This window comes from Lactuca saligna, chromosome 6 (assembly GCF_052625555.1).
Source record: "Lactuca saligna cultivar CGN05327 chromosome 6, ASM5262555v1, whole genome shotgun sequence".
Taxonomy (NCBI): Eukaryota; Viridiplantae; Streptophyta; class Magnoliopsida; order Asterales; family Asteraceae; genus Lactuca; species Lactuca saligna.
Window position 1 is genome coordinate 94454033 of NC_136422.1, and position 20249 is coordinate 94474281.

Below are 20249 nucleotides of genomic sequence, written 5' to 3' on the forward strand. Positions count from 1 at the left end.
TAACATTATGGCTAAAGAGCCCCAACAACCACACATAGATCTAGGTGCAAAAAGGATCCAGGAACTAATTTATTAACTCCAAGTGCTCAGAGTGAACTCACAATCCTAGATCTATAGCTCCTTCTTGCTCCTCCAAGTTCCTTCTTCCTTTTCCAAGCTTTAATGCACCTTCCAAGGCTCAACTAGGAGATGTGACGGCTAGGGTTTGATATCCAGGGCTAAAGAGGCAGTAAGGAACCCTAGGAAGAAGATTAAGACATTTATATAGGCTCCAAGTCTCGGATTTATGGTTTTCCACGCACAGACCAGACTCGCCGAGTCACCTTGACCGACTCGCCGAGTCGGTCGCTTACACCTCGACCCAGATCCCACTCGGACTCGCTGAGTCGGCCCTTAAATTAGGGCTTTTCTTTCCTCTTATGGCCTTTAAGACTTTGGGTGTGACACAAACACCCCGATGGTACCCCCGTTTGAAGATCCCGAATCCGCATTGAGAAGAAACAAAGGAAAGGACGTGGAAAGCTCGAATACACCAAAGAAATCACCTTTGTCTAATTTGAAGATTGTTTTTAGGAAGAAGAAGAGCAGCAAATCAGGAGCATCCAACGCATCTTTAGCAAGCGAAGATCCGATCAAGGAAGACACCGAGTATGACACCGAAGAAGAAGAAGAACCCGCGTACGGGCACGACTCTGATTCCGACGACGAGTTAGCTCATATCATGGTTAACATTGATGAAATACCCATGGGAGAATGGAAGAAGAGGATCCGCGTTGACACTGGCCCGAGACTTGTGCAACTCGCAATTCCCGCTACTGCTACTTTTGAGCTAAAGGGCCACATACTTGCCCAGCTCAAGGAAATTCCTTTCTATGGAAAGGACCACGAAGATGCCTACAAGCCTTTAGATGAAGTTAATGATGTAGCTGATTACTTCAATGTTCCAAATGTGCCTCGCGAGACTCAGCTATTTAACATGCTTCCAGTGACATTCAAAGGTGCTGCAAAAGACTAGCTCAAATCACTTCCCACCGGATCAGTCACCACATGGGACAAGATGAAAGAAGAATTCATTGATCACTTTTTCCCACCTTCCAAGATAGCCAAACTGAGGAAAGCAATAGGTAACTTTGAACAACAAGTTGGAGAGTCACTATATGAAGCTTGGGAGAGGTACAAGAGCTTACTAAGAAACTGCCCACACCATGACCTAAATAGCCAGCAAGAAGTCTCCATTTTCTATGATGGGGTCAATGTCACAACTAGGTAGTTACTTGACTCGCAAGGCCCGCTCACAAAGAAGCCACCCCCGATGATCAAGGAGTTAATTGAAGAATTCTCTAAGCACTCTAGAGAATACCACAACCCAGGAAATGATGTTACTAGGGGAGCCGCATATGCAGCTACTGAAGACTTATCCGCGGTCGTGGCTATGATAAAAACCATGGATAGGAGGATGTATAAAATGGATCAAATAATCCATGCTATTCGGGTGGGTTGTGAAAATTGCAATGGACCTCATCTTACTAGAGACTGCGACTTGGATGAAAATGGAAACAAAAAGGTGCAAGTATGTTACTCAAGTGGGGACCGATATGATGAAGACTAGCGAAAACCAAAGAAAGAGTGGCTCCCGTATGAAGAGTACAAGAAGGCTAAGGAGGAGAAGTACAAGTAGAAAGGAAGATGTTTTTACCAAAAGGAGGAGCCGACACAAGAAAGAAAACCAAGTTTGGAAGAGATGCTTACCAAATTTGTAGTTGCTTCAGAAAAGAGACATAGCGATCATGATGCTGCCATTCAAGAAACAAGAACTATCCTTAGAAACCAACAAGCATCTGTTCACAACATAGAAACGCAGCTGAGGCAACTTGCTCAACAAATAAACCAAAGATCACCGGGCGAACTCCCTAGTAAAACCGAAAATAACCCACGAGGCACGCACATAAATATAGTTACAACAAGAAGTGGGAAAATAATCACTCCTCTGGCCCCTATTCAGAAAGAAGCACCCAAAGAATCACAGAAGAAGGAGGCAGAAAATCAAGCAGAAGATCAAAACCTTCAATCTGACAGCTCTACTCGCCGAGTACCGAACATGGACTCGGCAAGTACAATGCCAAATCCGAAAGAACAGGTCCCTGAAAATCTGTATCAGCCTCCAATACCATACCCAGCCCGAGCTAAGAAGGAGAAGCAGGAAGAGGAGTACCAGAAGTTTGTAGATCATATCAAGGCTCTTCAAATCAACATACCCTTCATTGAAGCTGTCATCCAAATGCCCAAATATGCTAAGTTCGTTAAGGAACTTCTCACTAATCGAAGGAAGATGGAAGAAGTGAAGAAGGTGGTCCTCAATGAAAACTGCTTAGCTGCTATGCTAAATAAGCTACCAAAGAAGAAAGGTGACCCGGGGAGCTTAACACTACCTTGCTAATTTGGCAACTTAGCTACAATTCATGCCTTAGCTAATTCGGGAGCAAGTGTGAACCTAATGCCATATTCATTCTTCAAGAAGCTGGATCTCCCGAAACCAAGGACAATTCGCATGGAAATTCACTTAGCAAACAAGACAATCACTTTCCTAAGAGGCATATGCGAATACTTACTGGTCAAGGTGGACAAATTTGTCTTTCCTGCTGATTTTATAATTCTAGATATGGAGGCGGATCCTCAAGTCCCGATCATCGTCGGAAGACCCTTCCTCAACACTGCGAGTGCTATAGTAGATATGAGGGATTCAAATCTTACCTTGCGGGTGGGTGATGATTATGTAACTTTTGGGATTGATCAAGCCATGAAGTATGCAAGGAACAGTGACGACACGGCTTTCTCAATTGACATGATAGACAAACTATTGGAGGAATGCGTAGGTGAAGATTCCAGCGAGTCCACAATTGTTGATGAAGAATTTGATGCAGAAAAAGACTTAATGGAGATCAAAAGGCTGCTGGAAGAAGCTGACTTTAAAGAAATAGTCAAGCAATCTGAGAGCCCTACTCGCTGAGTAGGGCCGATCTACTCGCCGAGTTCCTCCTTTAAAAAGGAAAAAATCGTGAATGCAGCCACAAACTCGTCGAGTACCCTACCTGCACTCGGCGAGTCCAGCGGTCAGAACCAAAAATCTGAGCTTAAAATGTTACCAGAACATTTGGAGTATGCTTTCCTTGAAGAGTGCGACCAAAAGCCAGTAATCATAGCCTCTGACCTGTCCAAATCTAAAAAGGAAGAGCTCGTGCAAGTGTTGAAGAAACGGAAGCGTGCCATAGCATGGAGCATCACCACCATAAAGGGAATAAGCCCATCTTATTTCTCTCACAAGATCAATCTGGAAGAAGGAGCAAAGCCGGTTGTACAGCACCAAAGAAGATTGAACCCGAATATGCAAGAAGTAGTCAAGAAGGAAGTGGTTAAACTCTTAGATACGGGAATTATCTATTCCATTTCCGACAGTCCGTGGGTGAGTCCGGTCCAAGTGGTGCCCAAGAAAGGAGGGATGAGGATCATAACCAATGAGAAGAACGAGCTAATTCCGACACAAACGGTAACCGGTTGGAGAGTGTGCATTGATTATCGAAAGTTAAACGATGCCAGTGGTACAGACCATTTTCCCTTACCTTTTATTGATCAAATGTTAGAAAGATTATCGGGCCATAGTTACTATTATTTTTCTAGACGGATTCTCGGGTTATTTCCAAATACCTATAGACCCAATGGACCAAGAAAAGACCACATTTACTTGCCCAAGTGGGACTTTTGCTTATAGGCGCATGCCTTTTGGGTTATGCAATGCACCCGCGACTTTTCAAAGGTGTATGATAGCCATATTCCACAACATGGTGGAAAAATTCATGGAAGTTTTTATGGACAACTTTTCTGTTTTTGGATCTTCTTTCCATGATTGTCTTACAAATCTTGACTTAATGCTTGCTAGGTGTGAAAAAATCGATTTGGTCCTCAACTGGGATAAATGTCACTTTATGGTTAAGGAGGGTATAGTGTTGGGCCACAAGGTTTCCAAAATGGGAATTGAAGTGGATCGGGCAAAGATTGACACCATTGCCAAATTACCCCCACCAACTAATGTGAAGGGCATTAGAAGTTTTCTAGGATACGCGGGTGGTTTTTACCGTCATTTCATAAAAGATTTTTCCAAAACAACTCGACCTTTGACACAATTACTATTAAAAGATGCACCATTTAATTTTACTAAAGAGTGTTTAGAGGCATTTGAATTTTTAAAGGAAAAATTAAGTAATCCCCCGATCATTGTTGCACCAAATTGGAGTTTACCCTTTGAAATTATGTGTGATGCTAGTGATTTTGCATTAGGAGTTGTTCTTGGTTAAAGGGTTGATAAGCACTTTCGACCCATTTATTATGCTAGCAAGACTCTAAATCCAGCCCAAGAAAATTACACCACCACGGAAAAAGAATTATTAGCTGTGGTGTATGCTTTTGCTAAGTTTCGTCCATATTTAGTTTTATCTAAAACAACCGTTTTTACTGACCACTCTGCTATCAAGTATTTATTTGCCAAACAGGATGCCAAGCCGAGACTGATACGATGGGTGCTACTTCTTCAAGAGTTTGACATAGAGATACGAGACAAAAGGGAATGGAGAATGTAGCAGCTGACCATTTGTCAATACTTGAAAACCCGCAATTATACGAAGATAGAGTTGGCGATGATTTTCCGGACGAGTATATTATGGTGACCGTGGGAGAAGAACCATGGTTTGCAAATATAGCTAACTACTTAGCTAGCAATTACATCCCAAAAGATCTCACAAGTCAACAAAAGAAGAAATTCTTTTCCGAGATAAAATATTACTTTTGGGATGAACCATATCTTTTCCGAAGCTGTGCGGATGGGATCATACTGTTAGGTTTTGTACAAACAGTCCTATGTGTGCATGCAACCCTAGATTTGGATCTATCTCTTCACTATTAGATACAGAACATTTTGAACACATAATAAAACCCTAATGATGATTGCTAGTTTCGAAATGAACCAAGAAGGTTAGATTACATACCTCTTGTATTTATATTGCAATAACAACTTGAATCTTTAAACCCTAAGTCTTGAAAGCAAGCACCACAAGTGTAGTGCCTCTAATGGCTCACAAACACCAAGAGCAAATGGAGAGGTTATAGAGTGAGAGGAGAGGTATAAAAATTTGTCCCTAAGAAGCCTTGGGAAGGTATAGACGAAATCATGAGCCTAAAGGGTGTTTATATAGGTGTAGAGATAGGGTTTCAGTCCTTATCCTTATCTAGTTGCTTGCCCACCAAGCAACCCATAAGATAAGCCTTGAATCCTTATCATGGAAGAATTCGAAGGCCTTATCACCTTAAATTCGTCCAACCTATCCTTAGGATAATCCTTACCCTATTTTGTAACTATCACATAATTACAATTCAGTCCCTCTAGTTTAATTAATTACATTTGATCACAAAATTAATTCTTAATTTATTATTGAACAATATTAATTAAACAAATATGATTTCTCCTTTAATATATTATTCTTATAACATATTAATAAATCATAATAACCTCTTTCTCTATTATTTCTCTAGTCAAGTTGCTTTGGTGAAGGGGACCCAAAAGGACCATGCACAATCGGGTCAAGTATTTACCAAATATGGTTACTAGCTTAGACACTAATCCAACAATCTCCTACTTGGATAAGTCTAGTAACTACAAATGTAAGTACACCTCGATTTGCAATCGTAGCTCTTAAAGACGCTGTCAAACTCTGATCTTATCAGTAACCTGTCCTTCAAACAAGGGATCATATATTCCTCCATTCTAGATATCATATAGACACGAGACATGGATTGAAATTATTCTCTCAGTCTATGTGTTGTTTCTCGATTTCCGATTTACGACGACTGACTAATTGTACAAATCAAATTAGACCTAGCCCGACCGAGCATTTACGTTTGTCATCACTAAATCATCGAGGGGCCCACGAATATCACTTTTGTCCCACTTTGGGTAAAAGGAACGGATAAACTTTGACTCAATGTTTGCTTGCACTCACTCACCAAATCACACACAACAATAAGTTTTATAACACCGAGTTACTGGTACGTTTACTTATTATCAATGTGCAACCGATTTGCAAGATACAACTCACACATCTCGGTTTCAAGAATATAAGATGTTATCGTCTCACCAATCACTCGTGATGCAATTCATGGAGTGATCCAAGTGAGCATGGATTTAATCCAATGCTCAAATAAGCACTCATGAACGTTGCAGCAAACATTTAATTATGTCTAATACTCTTTTAGACAATCCACACACCAATTCACGACAGTCTTCATTCATATCTACTTCCAACATATGAACGACTGTGGCCCGTTCGAATAATTTGACTGTTCTAAACCAATTAAATTATTCAGGAAGTCAAAACATGCAAAGTGAAACACAAGAATAATACTAATCCCATATGGCCTCAAACCTTTGAGCATAAATAAACACCTTTTATTTATCACCATATTGATTACTCATTATTTGTCGTTTCAGGTAATCGACTTCCTACTTGAATTATTACACTTGTCCCATGCTCCTAGCATGCACACAATGTTTACCTATGGTTCTTTCTTTGTGAAATAGATCAAATTGAACACATTTCCAATCATTCTCATTTCACAACTCCAAATCCTTTTCCATAAGTGAAAGAATATCAAATTCTTGCTACTTATAGAATATGCTAGATTCTAACATTTTATGCAATGATCATTTCGTAATGTCACTGCACCAAAGTCACAAAGACTATTGCCAATGATATTACAAAGTCCTCTATCGGAGATTGTTAAAAGACTATTATGTCTCTCACTCAAATTACATTCCTTTGAACATCCTTTTGCATAAATGTTTCTAATCTAGACATAGATTTTCAATATTCAATTCCCAATATGGACACGTTTCCATATTTTCCATATGACAACTTATTCTTAATAGAATCTTATCTATTCATAATAATGTCGATATGATCCATCCAATATGGAAACATTTCCATATTTTCCATATGACAACTCATTCTTAATAGAATCTTTTCTATTCATAATAATGTCGATATGGTCCATCCAATACCATGCTTCCAACTACTCATAAGCAACCAATCCTTGTCAAACTTTGGATTGTCCTTTGATAGTTGCTTAATTATTTTAGTCAAAACCGATTCTAGTCCCTTTTCCCTCTAAATGCGCTAGATATTTGGAAAATTTTAGAATGGTCAAATATTAAAGCATTTGCAATCGACACTATACCCGAATTATATGGGACACAATGCATAATGTTTTATTTGCTATGTTCTCAAAATTCGAATTGTGAAGAGGAATGCCGTAATCATAATCGAAATTTTAAGAACACACTATGTACCTTTGACTAAATTTATTAACATTTCTCAACCTAAGCCTTTAGATTTGAAATGAAGCATAATATTCTCTCCCTTAATTATAGCAAAACAACTTTACAACGCTTACGACTTTGCAAGGTATAACTCTTGTTTTCTATAATTAATATTGCCAACTTGCAATACGTGACTTAATAATCATACAATCATAACATTTATGCCCCCACTATCATGATGATTATTATAAAACATAACACTTATGCTCCCACTAGCTTTGACATGTATTCAGAAGTAGCTTAACTTTCAGAAAAACAATACTTATTGAATTTCTTAAGTTCATGTTTCTAATACTTAGTGCTTTGATAATCTTTTATCAATGCTTCTTGAACTTATACACCTTTGCCTTAGATAGTTCATATGTGTGTCTAAAAATTTAAGACTAATTGCCAAACCTCACAATTCAAATCATGGAAAGGGATACCGTAACCATAATTGAATTCGAGAATGCAATTTTACAATCACTATCTTCTTAAAATCTTTCTTAGTGAAAGCATTTTCTCATAATCATTTTCATGAAGGAGGAAATATTATGACACTTAGATTTAAACGGTGTATGTGTTCCTATCCATGTGAATTTGTTAAAACCAAGGTTTACGACAAATTCAAACTCATATGGACCGAAGTTTCTTAATCTTGATTTCTTGCCTTATGGTAGCACGGCTTCCCACCATGTCTTCCAAGTAGTTAAGCAACTCACCTTTTCCTATCAATGTACTTTCCATTGATCAAGGTCCTTGCCTTTTATGCATTCAAATGAGAACTCATAGGACTCACATGCATAATTAACTCAACTGGAACATCACAAAAACAAAATAATGTCAACACGATAGGTTGTTAACCTCAACTCGTGTGCTAGTGATGATCGATAAGGTTTATTTGATTTGTTCTTGAAACCTTTCAAGACCATTAAGATTCCCACTGACTCCTTGACATATAAGATTCTCTTGTCAATAAACATTTCTTGACAAACAAATATTCAAGAGTTAGTGTAGTTTTTATCAAAACACTTCATAAATTGGTCCTAGTTGATCTTTGTCTTATCCAAGACATCACAACTTTCAACATTTGATGAACGTTATAAACCTTTTAATACTTGTCACTCATTGTCACGATCTTAACTCTAAGACTTGTTTTGTGAACGAAGTATGATTGACTTCTTGATTTAACCATTTCTTCAATTCTTGATTCCTCTTCTTAAATATATAATTGTACTAAGACTCACTTAGATGATCATTTGAGATATGGTTCTTAATCATTAAGACCTATCATAAAACATAAAAGGTACTCTCCCTTCTTCTTAGAATGGAGAACCTTTTATCTTTCTGCCTACTTGATTCTTCTTATTCGTTCTGCCATTGATTTAAACCTTTTTAATCAATTCCGAATTGCACTTAATCTTATCATATTTACTTAACCTTTTGTAAATCATGACGAATATCTTTGTTACTCTTATGGTGGACTTGATCAACACACAAATTTGTGTGCTCGATCTCCTAGTCCTTCACTTGACACTTTGTCAACGAATTAGTCTAATTTCCAAATATGAAATTTCCCATTCATCATGCAACCAAGTTGCGTGATTCCAAATTTCTGTCCAATTGAAATTTGGGCGATGAGAAACTCTCCCTATCTGGTAAATTCTTGACATTTCCATAAATAAGAATCATATCCATTCATTGTAGAAATATGTAAACATCAATTTTCATAACGATTTCATTGCAAGGAAATAAACAAATAAATAAATAAGTCAAACAAAATTTATTTTATTTATAAAAGCAGCGGAAAACATTTGTCCGTACAATGCAAAATCCATTGAAAACTATGTAGTCGAATATTCCTAACAATTCTATCATAAATATATATAAGCTCAAAATCTAATCTTCAAGTCCATGCGATCGAGATCCATTTCTTTGTGATTAGACTCATCTTGCTCTTTCATCAAGCTTCCTTTCTTTTCACCGATCCTGCAAAACATTCAAATGCAATCTTATCACATCATGTATTAAGAATCAACGAATAGGAACTTAATGGAGTTACATAGTGGATTTTTACCTGAAGCACAACATACTCTTTGATTCTCCCATCTTTGGAATCTTCAGGCTCTTGGGGTAGACTTCTATCCAACGCCCTTTCTCTTGGCAGCAAATGCAGGTCGCTTCTCTTAGAACGTCCTCGGAAGCATGGTCGGTTGACTTTCCCAACAAATATGCTCCATTGCTTCGCCAAATCATTTATGATTCAGCAGCAATGAGCATGTAATTTAGGTCAATGAGGTTATCGTCATGATCCATCATATAATAGTTTCTTTTGAACTCATTATATGATTCAGGGAGTGACTGCAGAACCCAGTTCACAGCCAACTCATCGGGAAATGACACACCCAACATAATCAACCTATCGATGTGTGATTTCATTCCTAGAATGTGGGCACACACGGATTTACCATCTTCATGTTTCATTTCCAATAGGGCCTTAGTGATATTGAACGTTTCAATTCTTCGATCTTGTGGGTTAGGGAGAACAATTGGAGGAGGTGGAGGAAGTGAAGCATGATTTCTTGTTCCTCGATCGAATCGTGGAATACCATCTTCATGTGGAATGCTTGTTCCACGGGATTTGGGAAGACCATAGTTGTCGAACTTTGACATCTACAAAATGGGAGAAACAAATTCAAGTTAGTTGATTGATTGAGTCCTTAGTAAATCACCCAAATGAAATACTAAGGCTAGGACCCAACACAATATTCCACAACTCGAGAGAGGGATGCCGTACCCTAATTGCAGAATATTTGAAGAAAAACAAAAAAGAAAAAGAAATTTAAGTTTTAAATTTAAGTTTTAAATCTATGAAAACTCCTAGAACCTTTGAGATTCATTGAACTTTCAATGGCATGTTTAAATCTCGATATGCCCCTCTTGTTTGTGACTGGGATGCCGAGGATCACAAAGCGGGTGTGAATAACCATGCAAACTTACATGGTGCCCTCACATGTTACAATCACCTATTCGATGTGCCGGTAAACCACACACACTCCATCGAACTATGACAAACATTGAGTAACCCTTTTCTACCTTTGCTTAGAACCATTTAGTGTGCTGGTAAACCACACACGCTCCACTAACGTCTTCGCAAGGGCACAAGTGTAATTTCATGGAATTGCATCAATTCACTTTTGCCTAAGTAATTACGATTGGGAATTTGTAAAAAATTTAGTTACTTTTGTACTTCATTATACTTATAATGGAAAGTTTTGTCCTATCCTACCCGTTCGGCTAATGACCCTCCACTAGTCAAGAGTGCGGTGGGTAAGAGTGGATACCCATTCCATCGCCATTTTATAGGCAATTTCCTTAAACACCCTTATAGATCAGCTTCGTGAATGAGGCCTACTAACGGTAAGACTGACTTTTACTCATACATATATATAATGTTAGACTTTTAATGTTATATATAGTATATGGTGTATTTTACACTTTTTAAAATGTTAGGTGGTCAAATATAACAATTATACTTTTAATTGTAAACCAAAACTTTTATGGATTTATTAAACTTCTTTTAATTATACACTTTAATTAATTAATAAAACCATAAGGGTGTGATTTTAACTTTTCAAAACAATACTAGGGTTTTAGAATTTAACATTCCTAAATTAAACTTTTAATCAACTTTTAAATTCCAAAACTTGAGGGCAAGTTTTGAAACATTTCAAAACATTAGGGTTTAGAATTTAAATATGCATCAAAATTAAACTTTTAATCAAAATTTAAATTTCAAAACTTGAGGGCAAGTTTTGAAACTTTTCAAAACAATTTAGTTTTAATTTCTCTCAATTTTTTTTCGAATTTATGACATGTAAATTAAAATTATAAATATTAAAACTCTTGATTTAATAATTATCTTGAATTATACTATTAATTTAATTATTAAATCATAAGGTATTATCTAAATCATGAGGATAATTACCATTTATACATTTAAGATACCCTAATCCCTTAATTATCTCTCTAGATTTCGAAATTATGGTTAGGATAATGCAAAATCTATAATTACCATATATAACAATTAGAGGATAATTACAAGATATGGGATAATCCAAATCCCTAAAATTTAGGATCTTATCTTGGGGAGGAGGCTAATTTCGAAAATCAAGGGATTAAGATAAACCCCAGATTTCGAAATTTAAGGGTTTAAGGAAAGGATTTGAAGATCTTATTCAAACTCTTACAAATTAGGGTTTGTAAACCCTAATATCGAAAAAACTTAGCCTCCTAGGGTTTATTAGCAATAAACCCTAATATGTCAAGTTCATACAATTGAATAAACTAATTGAAAACAAGTTAACCAAAGGCTCTGATACCACTGTTGGGTTTTATACAAACAATCATATGTGTGCATGTTACCCTAGATTTGGATCTATGTCTTCACTATTAGATACACAACATTTTGAACACATAATAAAACCCTAATGATGATTGCTAATTTCGAAATTAACCAAGAAGGTTAGATTACATACCTCTTGTTGTTATATTGTAATAACAACTTGAATCTTCAAACCCTAAGTCTTGAAAGCAAGCACCACAAGTATAGTGCCTCTAATGGCTCACAAACACCAAGAGCAAATGGAGAGGCTATAGAGAGAGAGAGAGGAAAGGTATAAAAATTCGTTCTTAAGAAGCCTTGGGAAGGTATAGACGAAATCATGAGCCAAAAGGGTGTTTATATAGGTGTAGAGATAGGGTTTCAGTCCTTATCGTTATGTAGTTGCTTGCCCACCAAGCAACCCATAAGATAAGCCTTGAATCCTTATCATGGACGGATTCTAAGGCCTTATCACCTTAAATTCGTCCAACCTATCCTTAGGATAATCCTTACCCTATTTTGTAACTATCACATAATTACAATTTAGCCCCTCTAGTTTAATTAATTACATTTGATCACAAAATTAATTCTTAATTTATTATTGAACAGTATTAATTAAACAAATATGATTTCTCCTTTAATATATTATTCTTATAACATATTAATAAATCATAATAACCTCTTTCTCTATTATTTCTCTAGTCAAGTTGATTTGGTGAAGGCAACCCAAAAGGACCATGCACAATATGGTTACTGGCTTAGACACTAATCCAACACATACGAAGATGCGTGTTCGGGAATGAATCCGGAAGATATTAGAGCATTGCCATAGAGGGCCCACAGGTGGACATCATGGAGCACATTACACTGCAAAGAAGATCTTTGACATTGGGTTCTATTAGCCCAAATTTTTTAAAGATGCAGCCCAATTTGTCAAAGAGTGTGATGCTTGTCAAAGAGTGGGAAACATTTCATCTCGAAATGAAATGCCACAACATAGTATCCAAGTGTGCGAAATATTTGATGTGTGGGGGATTGACTTCATGGGACCATTTCCCATGTCTAGAGGCAACAAATACATATTGGTGGCGGTGGATTATGTATCCAAATGGGCGGAGGCACACGCGTTACCAACTAATGACGGTCGGGTAGTGGTACGGTTTTTGAAGAAATTATTTTCACTATTTGGAGTCCCGAAAGCTCTTATAAGTGACAGAGGCACGCATTTTTGCCAATGATCAACTAGAGAAGGTGCTATGGAAATATGGGGTAACCCATAAATTTTCTACATCCTACCATCCACAAACTAGTGGACAAACCGAAGTGACGAATCGAGCTTTAAAGCGATTCTTGGAGAAATCGGTGGGGAGAAATCACAAAGAATGGTCGAATAAGCTAGGTGATGTACTTTGGGCCTTCCGTACAGCTTTCAAAACACCTATTGGTACTACACCATATAGGTTAGTGTATGGAAAACAATGCGATTTGCCGGTGGAGATAGAGCTTAAAGCGTTTTGGGCCTTAAAGATATGTAACTTCAACAAGGAGGAAATCAAGAGCAACCAGTTAATGCAAATGAATGATCTTGAGGAGCTTAGAAATGATGCATACTCTAGTTCATTGATCTATAAAGAGAAGACCAAGATGTGGCATGACAAGAGGATAAAAGAAAATAAAGAATTCCATGAAGGCCAAAAAGTGTTGCTCTTTAATTCACGACTAAATCTTTTTTCGGGGAAACTCAAGTCATGGTGGGATGGTCCTTTTCTGGTGAAGATGGTGTTTCCACATGGTGCTATAGAGCTATTGTCAAGAGATGGAACACCTTTCAAAGTCAATGGACATCGAGTCAAGAAGTATGAAGAAGTAGTCTCCAGGAATGAAGGAATGGAAGAATTGCTGTTGTTGGAAGGGATTGCAACCACGTAGAAGGGGAGGAGTCCAGCTAATGACTCCTTAAAAAGAAGCACTTCTCGGGAGGCAACCCGAGTTTCAAGTTTGCATTTTCTTTCCTTTACTTTATTTTTATTATTTTATCATTTTTTTCATTCGTCTTCTTCTAAGAATATAATTGCTTGAGGGAAAGCAATGCCTAGAGTGTGGGGTGGATGGTTAAAAATGAGAAAATACATTAATTTTTTCAAAAACATTCAAAAATTTTCAATCTGCAAGGATTACTCGCCGAGTAGGCACGCATACTCGACGAGTACCTGCCCAATTAACCCAGTAAACGCGTATTTGCAGTTCTACTCGACGAGTAGGTCTCTTCTACTCGGCGAGTAGCCAACTTACACAGGTGGTTTATAATCTGTAAAATAAGGGTTTTCACCCATTTAACTCACACACTCGCCATGCACAAGCAACCTTCAAGCCTTCTCTGCGATTTTCTTCGAATTCCACTTAATCTTCGTCTTTCCAAGGAAAAGGTAAGATCTTTTTACTTAAAACTCATTAAAGATTCAATCTTTATCATTGATTTGCCCCTATTTTGCTTAAATTCGGATTTGGGGGTTTCCTCAAATTCTAGGGTTCTAATTTTGCCATGAATTAGGTAATATTAGAAGAAATTTCTTTTAGATCTATGGTTATTTGACTTAATACAACAAACCCCTGTGAACAATTAGGAGTTTTGGGCACCCTATATATGACCGATGGGTTTCTGTCCCGAAGTTCATTCTACTCGCCGAGTAGATGCTATGGACTCGGCGAGTAGAGGCCTATGCAACTTTGATTATTTGATTTTAATTGCGGGGTTTTGTTTGTTTGTGTTTTCATTGTGTTGTTATGCATATACCATGTTCAGAAGGGGGCAATCTTCAAGAGGGGGAAGCCAAGGTGAAATCCCGTGGCTCTCATTTCGACAAATCACGTCCAAATCATCCCAAGCTCGAGCCAAAAACAAACTAGAGGGACTGAAACAGAAGGAGATTCATTTGCCCAACGCTGTTGACTGGGATTGGTTGGGAAAAGTGGGTTTGGAAGAGGAGCTCACTCCATATTTGGTGAAGGAGTGCAACTTGGAGGATACCACCATCATATGTGATGGTTGGTTGCAATTGTTCAAGATACAAGAACCTGTGTATGTTGAACTGTGTTGGGAATTCTTTGCTACCATCTCATTCCGAGGTGGTAGTGAGTATTACAACCCCAACATAATTACTTTTTCTCTTGGTGGGGAGCTGCGACAGTGCAACATGGCGGAATTTTCTTGGAGGCTGGGGATTTATGATCAAAGCACCGTGCCGATTGAGGACTTTGAAGCCTTTCTGGAGAACTGCCACAAGGATCTTCCCAAGGCAGTGGTGGCCTCAACCAGGTGGAACACTATCGCCAAACGGGTGTATATTCCTTCTACCGCCCAGGAGGGTCATATTCGCTCGACGATCCATCGCCTTATTCACCGCTTCCTGGCTAGCACCATCAACATGTGGAAGGATTGGGACAAGGTCCCAACCCTTAATATTTTCTATCTTTGGAGTATTATTACTCCCGATGCTTTCTGCAATCTCCCCTATTGCATCGCCAAGTTTGTTGCTGAAGGGGTGGTTAAGGAAAAGGTTAACTCCAAGATTAATGGAGGCATGTTTGTTACAAGGGTTGCCAGGTCGTTTGGGGTTTTAGACTTACAAGAAGCAAGGGCACTCACGGTTATTTACCCTCCACCATTCAACACTGCATTATACAGGAGGACACAAATTGTTGAGAAGTTTGGTGATTCCTTTTCCATTCCACTTGTGGACGAGCCGGCAATCCCCGAGGAGCCGCGAAGATGGGTACGACAACGTAGCGAGCGGGTACGGGAAGACCCACTGATTATTCCGGTGGAGGAGGACAACGATGGTTGGAATCAAGTGGAGTACCGGTGCTATTTGGATGATATCGGACGAGGGGTTAATTATAACAACCAATCATTCGAGTACCTCTTTGAGCAAATGAACATTGTGCCAAGACCCGGTTCGGGATACCCTTACATCATGAGTTGGGAAGAAAGAATGATGCGGGGTGATGGAGGAGGAGGAAGTGGAGCTGGAGGAGCCGATATGGAAGAAGAAGATTGAAGACTTTATTTTTTTTATGTTTTGTGGTGTTTTGTTTTGAATAATTGTTAACTTGGATGATTTTTATTTTTGTTGGGATTGTTATTGCTTTCACTTTTAGTTGTTTATTTTTCAGGGATGGAAGATTAGGAAGCATAATAAATTGTTGAGGGTCAAGTAACGAATGAGAGATGTTCAAGAAAAAAAATACGAAGTCTTGTCATTAGGATTGAGTCCATTAGAGTCGAGAGTCATGAAGAGTGTTGCCGCTGAAGGGTTTAGAGAAAGGGTTAGTGAAATGTCCATATTCAAAACCTGAGTCCAAAGGAACAAGAGTTGGATTAGTTTTGGAATACAGTGCCTACTCGCCGAGTGCACAAACTCTACTTGGCGAGTACATGGGGGTATTACACGTATAGTTCCAAGCTAAGAGCTACTCTCCGAGTACACGACACTACTCGCCGAGTAGACTTTCAATTTTCGAGTTCCGAAGCTGTTTTGAGCACTTTCAGTGCATCATTTATCCACTTTTCATGAAGAGTTGTTATTGGGGATTTTCTAAGAAGCTTGTTCCGCGACATTTTCAAACTGTCAACCACACGAGACGTATGACACCCAAGACATGGATGAGCTTTTCCCGTGGCTAAAGTCAATTGGAGATGGAGCTAAAGAGAAGAGTATCAACCTATCAACTGCTACCCCAGGGGAGTTTATTCTAATTCTCTCTATATTTGTATTTTTATTGATATACAATGAGAGCATTGCATAAAATAAGTGTGGGGTAGGGGGTTGGTCACATTCTAGTACATTCTAGTACATTTAGGCTAATTTTAAAAATATTGTTCCATACCAAAAAATTTACTTAGGAATTAATTTAGAAATTTTTGGTAAAAGCAATTAGGGTTCCATGTTAGAATTGTGTTGATAATTGCATGAAAACCCAAATGTTTAGTTGAGCCTATATACATTCTAGTACATTTGTGGCTTCCTTATTCCAGTGAAATCATGGGACGAAAACACGACCTCGCTCAGCCTGAGGGATGCAATATGTTTAGCATCGTGTACCAGAAATGTATCCAAGAAAATTATTATCTTTAGCCAATAAGGGTTGAAGTTGAGGCCCCTGCTTAAGCATCTAGGGATTTGAGTGAAAAAAGTGAGTTACATGTTAAAAAAAAGAGAGAGAATTACAAGAAAAAGTTTGAAGAATTTTTGGAGCATTAAAGTCAAAAAGCAAATATGAAGATCAAAAATTCCAAAGAAATTCAAAAAGTGAAGATACCAAAAACCAAACAACAGGGTAGTGAATTCAAAGAGATCAAAGATCAAATGCCAAAGAAATAGAGAATTCCAAAGAGCTCCATAGTGGTATCATGAATTATAATTATCTAGATTATGTATGCTTGGATTGCTCAACCAAAAATACCTTGAGGTTAAGTGGTTTTCTGAGGATGGATTCGGAGGGATGCATAAAATGAGCATAGTTCCGGGTGAGTGGGCGAATGTTTATGAGGATTGTGAGTATTTGGAGTATGGGGGTATTTAGGATAATTTTAGACACAAATGCATGCGTTGCGGTCTTGGCATAATGGTTGGGTTAGATTGGACTTGTCATATGTGGTTCTAATATGTTAAAATTCATTTTTGCTTGGGGAAAGAAAAAGTCAAGTGTGGGGTATTTTGATATGTGCATAGTTAGTTAATTATTTAGCATACATTTTTATTCATTTTTAACTAATTATGTGTATAATGTGGACAAACGGTACTTAATAATGTTTAAAATTTGTTTTCAGTCCAAAAGATATGCTTGGGAGTGAAAGGGAACAAGGGGAAGTAATTAGAGACCACAGAATGAAGAATGAAGGACAGAAGCTTTCCTATTCGGCGAGTTCTTGAGCCTACTCGGTGAGTACAAAAGAATATTCCAGAAGATAAGTCAAGACTCCTGATTTGAGACGGATAACTAGCACCTACTCGGCGAGTTGGGTCTGCTACTCGCCGAGTACACCCTGTTTTGAGATAATTACAAATATCAAACTATTATCCGATTGAAAAAGACTTTTGGACATTTTGAGAGATGAACCTGCGACAAAGAACCCTTGGAGGAGCTAAGGATCCCTAATCTTCAATCCTTGGAAGAATCAAGGCAATTAAGTTGATCATTCCACTTAGCTTTAGGAATTAAGTATGTTTAGCTTAGTTAGATCTACTTATGAGTTTGTTTTTATCATGACTATGAACTAAATTCGTTTTGTTTCTGTTAGGGAAGACTAATTTACTCCTATGGTTTATAATATACTTTTTGATTGATTATTATTTGGTGATTTTATTAAATTAAGTTTGTTAAAGAACCTTATGCATTAATGACAACTATTTTATGTTAATTGGAAGGTAATTAAGCTGCATGAACATCTCTTGATTATTAACCTCATATGTTATGTGAACACTTGATCATATGCTTAAGAGTAATGAATATGAAATTAAGATTAATTAGAGAATAGGTAAATTAATGTGTGAGCTTGTTTGAGAAACCAACAAACAAGAGGTTAATTGAAACACCAACTTGATTAACCAATTACAAATATTATTTAATCCAAATAATTGAACTAGGGAATTAGTTAGTTTAAACAATTGGCCACTGCTTGAATTGATTAATTGTCTAAGGGTTAGGAGTAATGAACATGAACCTAACCACTATAATTAGTAACCAATAGTAATTAATTTATCATTAAAATAACCATAGGAGTGAATTAGTTGAACCTAAACAGAAACCCTTTAATAAATTTGGTGAATTTGTCATTTGCTTTAATTGATTAGTTAGTTAATTGTTTTAATTGTTATGTTTAAGTTTCTAGTCTTGTAAAACTAGAGAAAAAACCCTTTTACCTTGCTTAGTTAAAATTAGTTATTTGATGAATTTCCGTTCTCTGAGTTCGACACCCTACTTATCCAACTATACCACTAAAAGACAGGTTCACTGCCTTTGTGTGCTTAATTTATTAATAAAAAGTAGGATTAAAACTAGTTCGTTTCACACACATCATGCCTCAAGCTCTTGTGGTCCGTGTAAATGGTACAATGGACCCCATAGAGGTAATGCGGCCAAATCTTGAGGGTGAAAATAACTGCCCCCAGCTCCAGGTTGTGTGTTGGGTAGTTTGTGTCATGAGGCTTCAACTGCCTCAAGGTGCATGTGATGACGTGCCCCCTCTGTATCAATATGCGCCCAAACCCGAGATGAACACATCACATTACAGTAAAAAAAAAATCCTCCACACCCTCTGGTAGGGCTAAGATCGACGCCTCGCACAACCTCTACATCAACGTCTCAAACGTTGCCTATTGCTCAGGCCCCCAACGAAATACAATGACCTTCTTTGTCAGCCGGGTCAATGGTACTGCTATCTTGGAGAAATCTTGTATGAATCTCCTCTAATAGCCTACTAACCCGAGGAAACTCTGAATCTCATATGGAGATTTTGAAACCTCCCACCTCATCATGGCCTCCACTTGGGTTGGGGTGACCAAAATATCGTTCTGGTTGACAAGGTGCCCCAGAAACTGCACCTTGCACAACTAGAACTCGCAATTGGAGAACTTGGTGTACAAGTTCTCCCTCTTCAGGGTATCCAACACCTCCCGCAATTGCTCCTTGTGTGGTTCCTGCGTCTTGGAGTAAACCAAGATGTGATTAATAAATACTATCATAGATAGATCCAACATCAGTCTGCATACGTGGTTCATGAGGTCCATGAACGCGTCAGGGGCATTAGTGAGCCCAAAGGGCATCACCACGAACTCGTAGTGGCCATAATGAGTCCGGAAAGCAGTCTTATGAACTTCCATATCTCTGACTCGCATCTGGTGGTAGCCTGAATACAAATCTATCTTGGAAAACCAAGATGCCCCCCCTGTAGCTGGCCGTAGAGATCATCAATCCTCAGGAGTGGGTAACGGTTCTTCACCGTTACCTTGTTTAGCTCCTAGTAGTCTGTACACATCTGGTGCGACCCTTCCTTCTTCTTCAAAAACAGGATCGGGGCTCCCCAAGGTTGTGACAACCTGAAATTTCCATTCTGTACAACATATGAAGTCAACCGAAGTCAGATCAGTACTACTAATCTTTAAACTTTTTGGTTTAACTTTGAGTATTTTAGGATTAACACTTTAGGAGATATCAGGAGAGAGGATGACCTAGGGTTTATTGTGCAACAATAACGTCCCGAAACATCATAAAATTGGAGTTTACGGCCGTAAACCCCAAGGAAGGGGGTATATAAGTGACACTTAGTCTTTTAAATCACTGTTTCACCTTTGTAAGAGTAAACTCCCAAACTCTCTCTAGTATCATCCCGGTTTTCTTCGAGATCTTAAATCTAGTAAGTATTTCTAGCCCTTTCAAGTTAGTATATCATATAATCTAGTG

At 38.0% G+C, this 20249-nt stretch overlaps 1 protein-coding gene and 1 non-coding gene across 2 annotated transcripts; one reads left to right on the top strand and one right to left on the bottom strand.

Moving 5' to 3' along the window:
* Positions 1–1105: 1105 nt before the first annotated feature.
* On the bottom strand, positions 1106–1212 carry LOC145003622 (small nucleolar RNA R71). Its single transcript, XR_013662075.1, has one exon. It is a non-coding gene; the product is annotated as a small nucleolar RNA R71 (small nucleolar RNA).
* Positions 1213–2494: 1282 nt separating this feature from the next.
* LOC145002790 (uncharacterized) lies at positions 2495–3007 on the top strand. Its single transcript, XM_078961986.1, has one exon. The coding sequence runs from the start codon at positions 2495–2497 to the stop codon at positions 3005–3007; it is 513 nt and encodes a 170-aa protein (XP_078818112.1).
* Positions 3008–20249: the final 17242 nt, after the last annotated feature.

Excerpts from the sequence above, each read along its gene's own strand:
- LOC145002790 (XM_078961986.1), top strand. The coding sequence starts at position 2,495 with ATGCCATATTCATTCTTCAAGAAGCTGGATCTCCCGAAACCAAGGACA.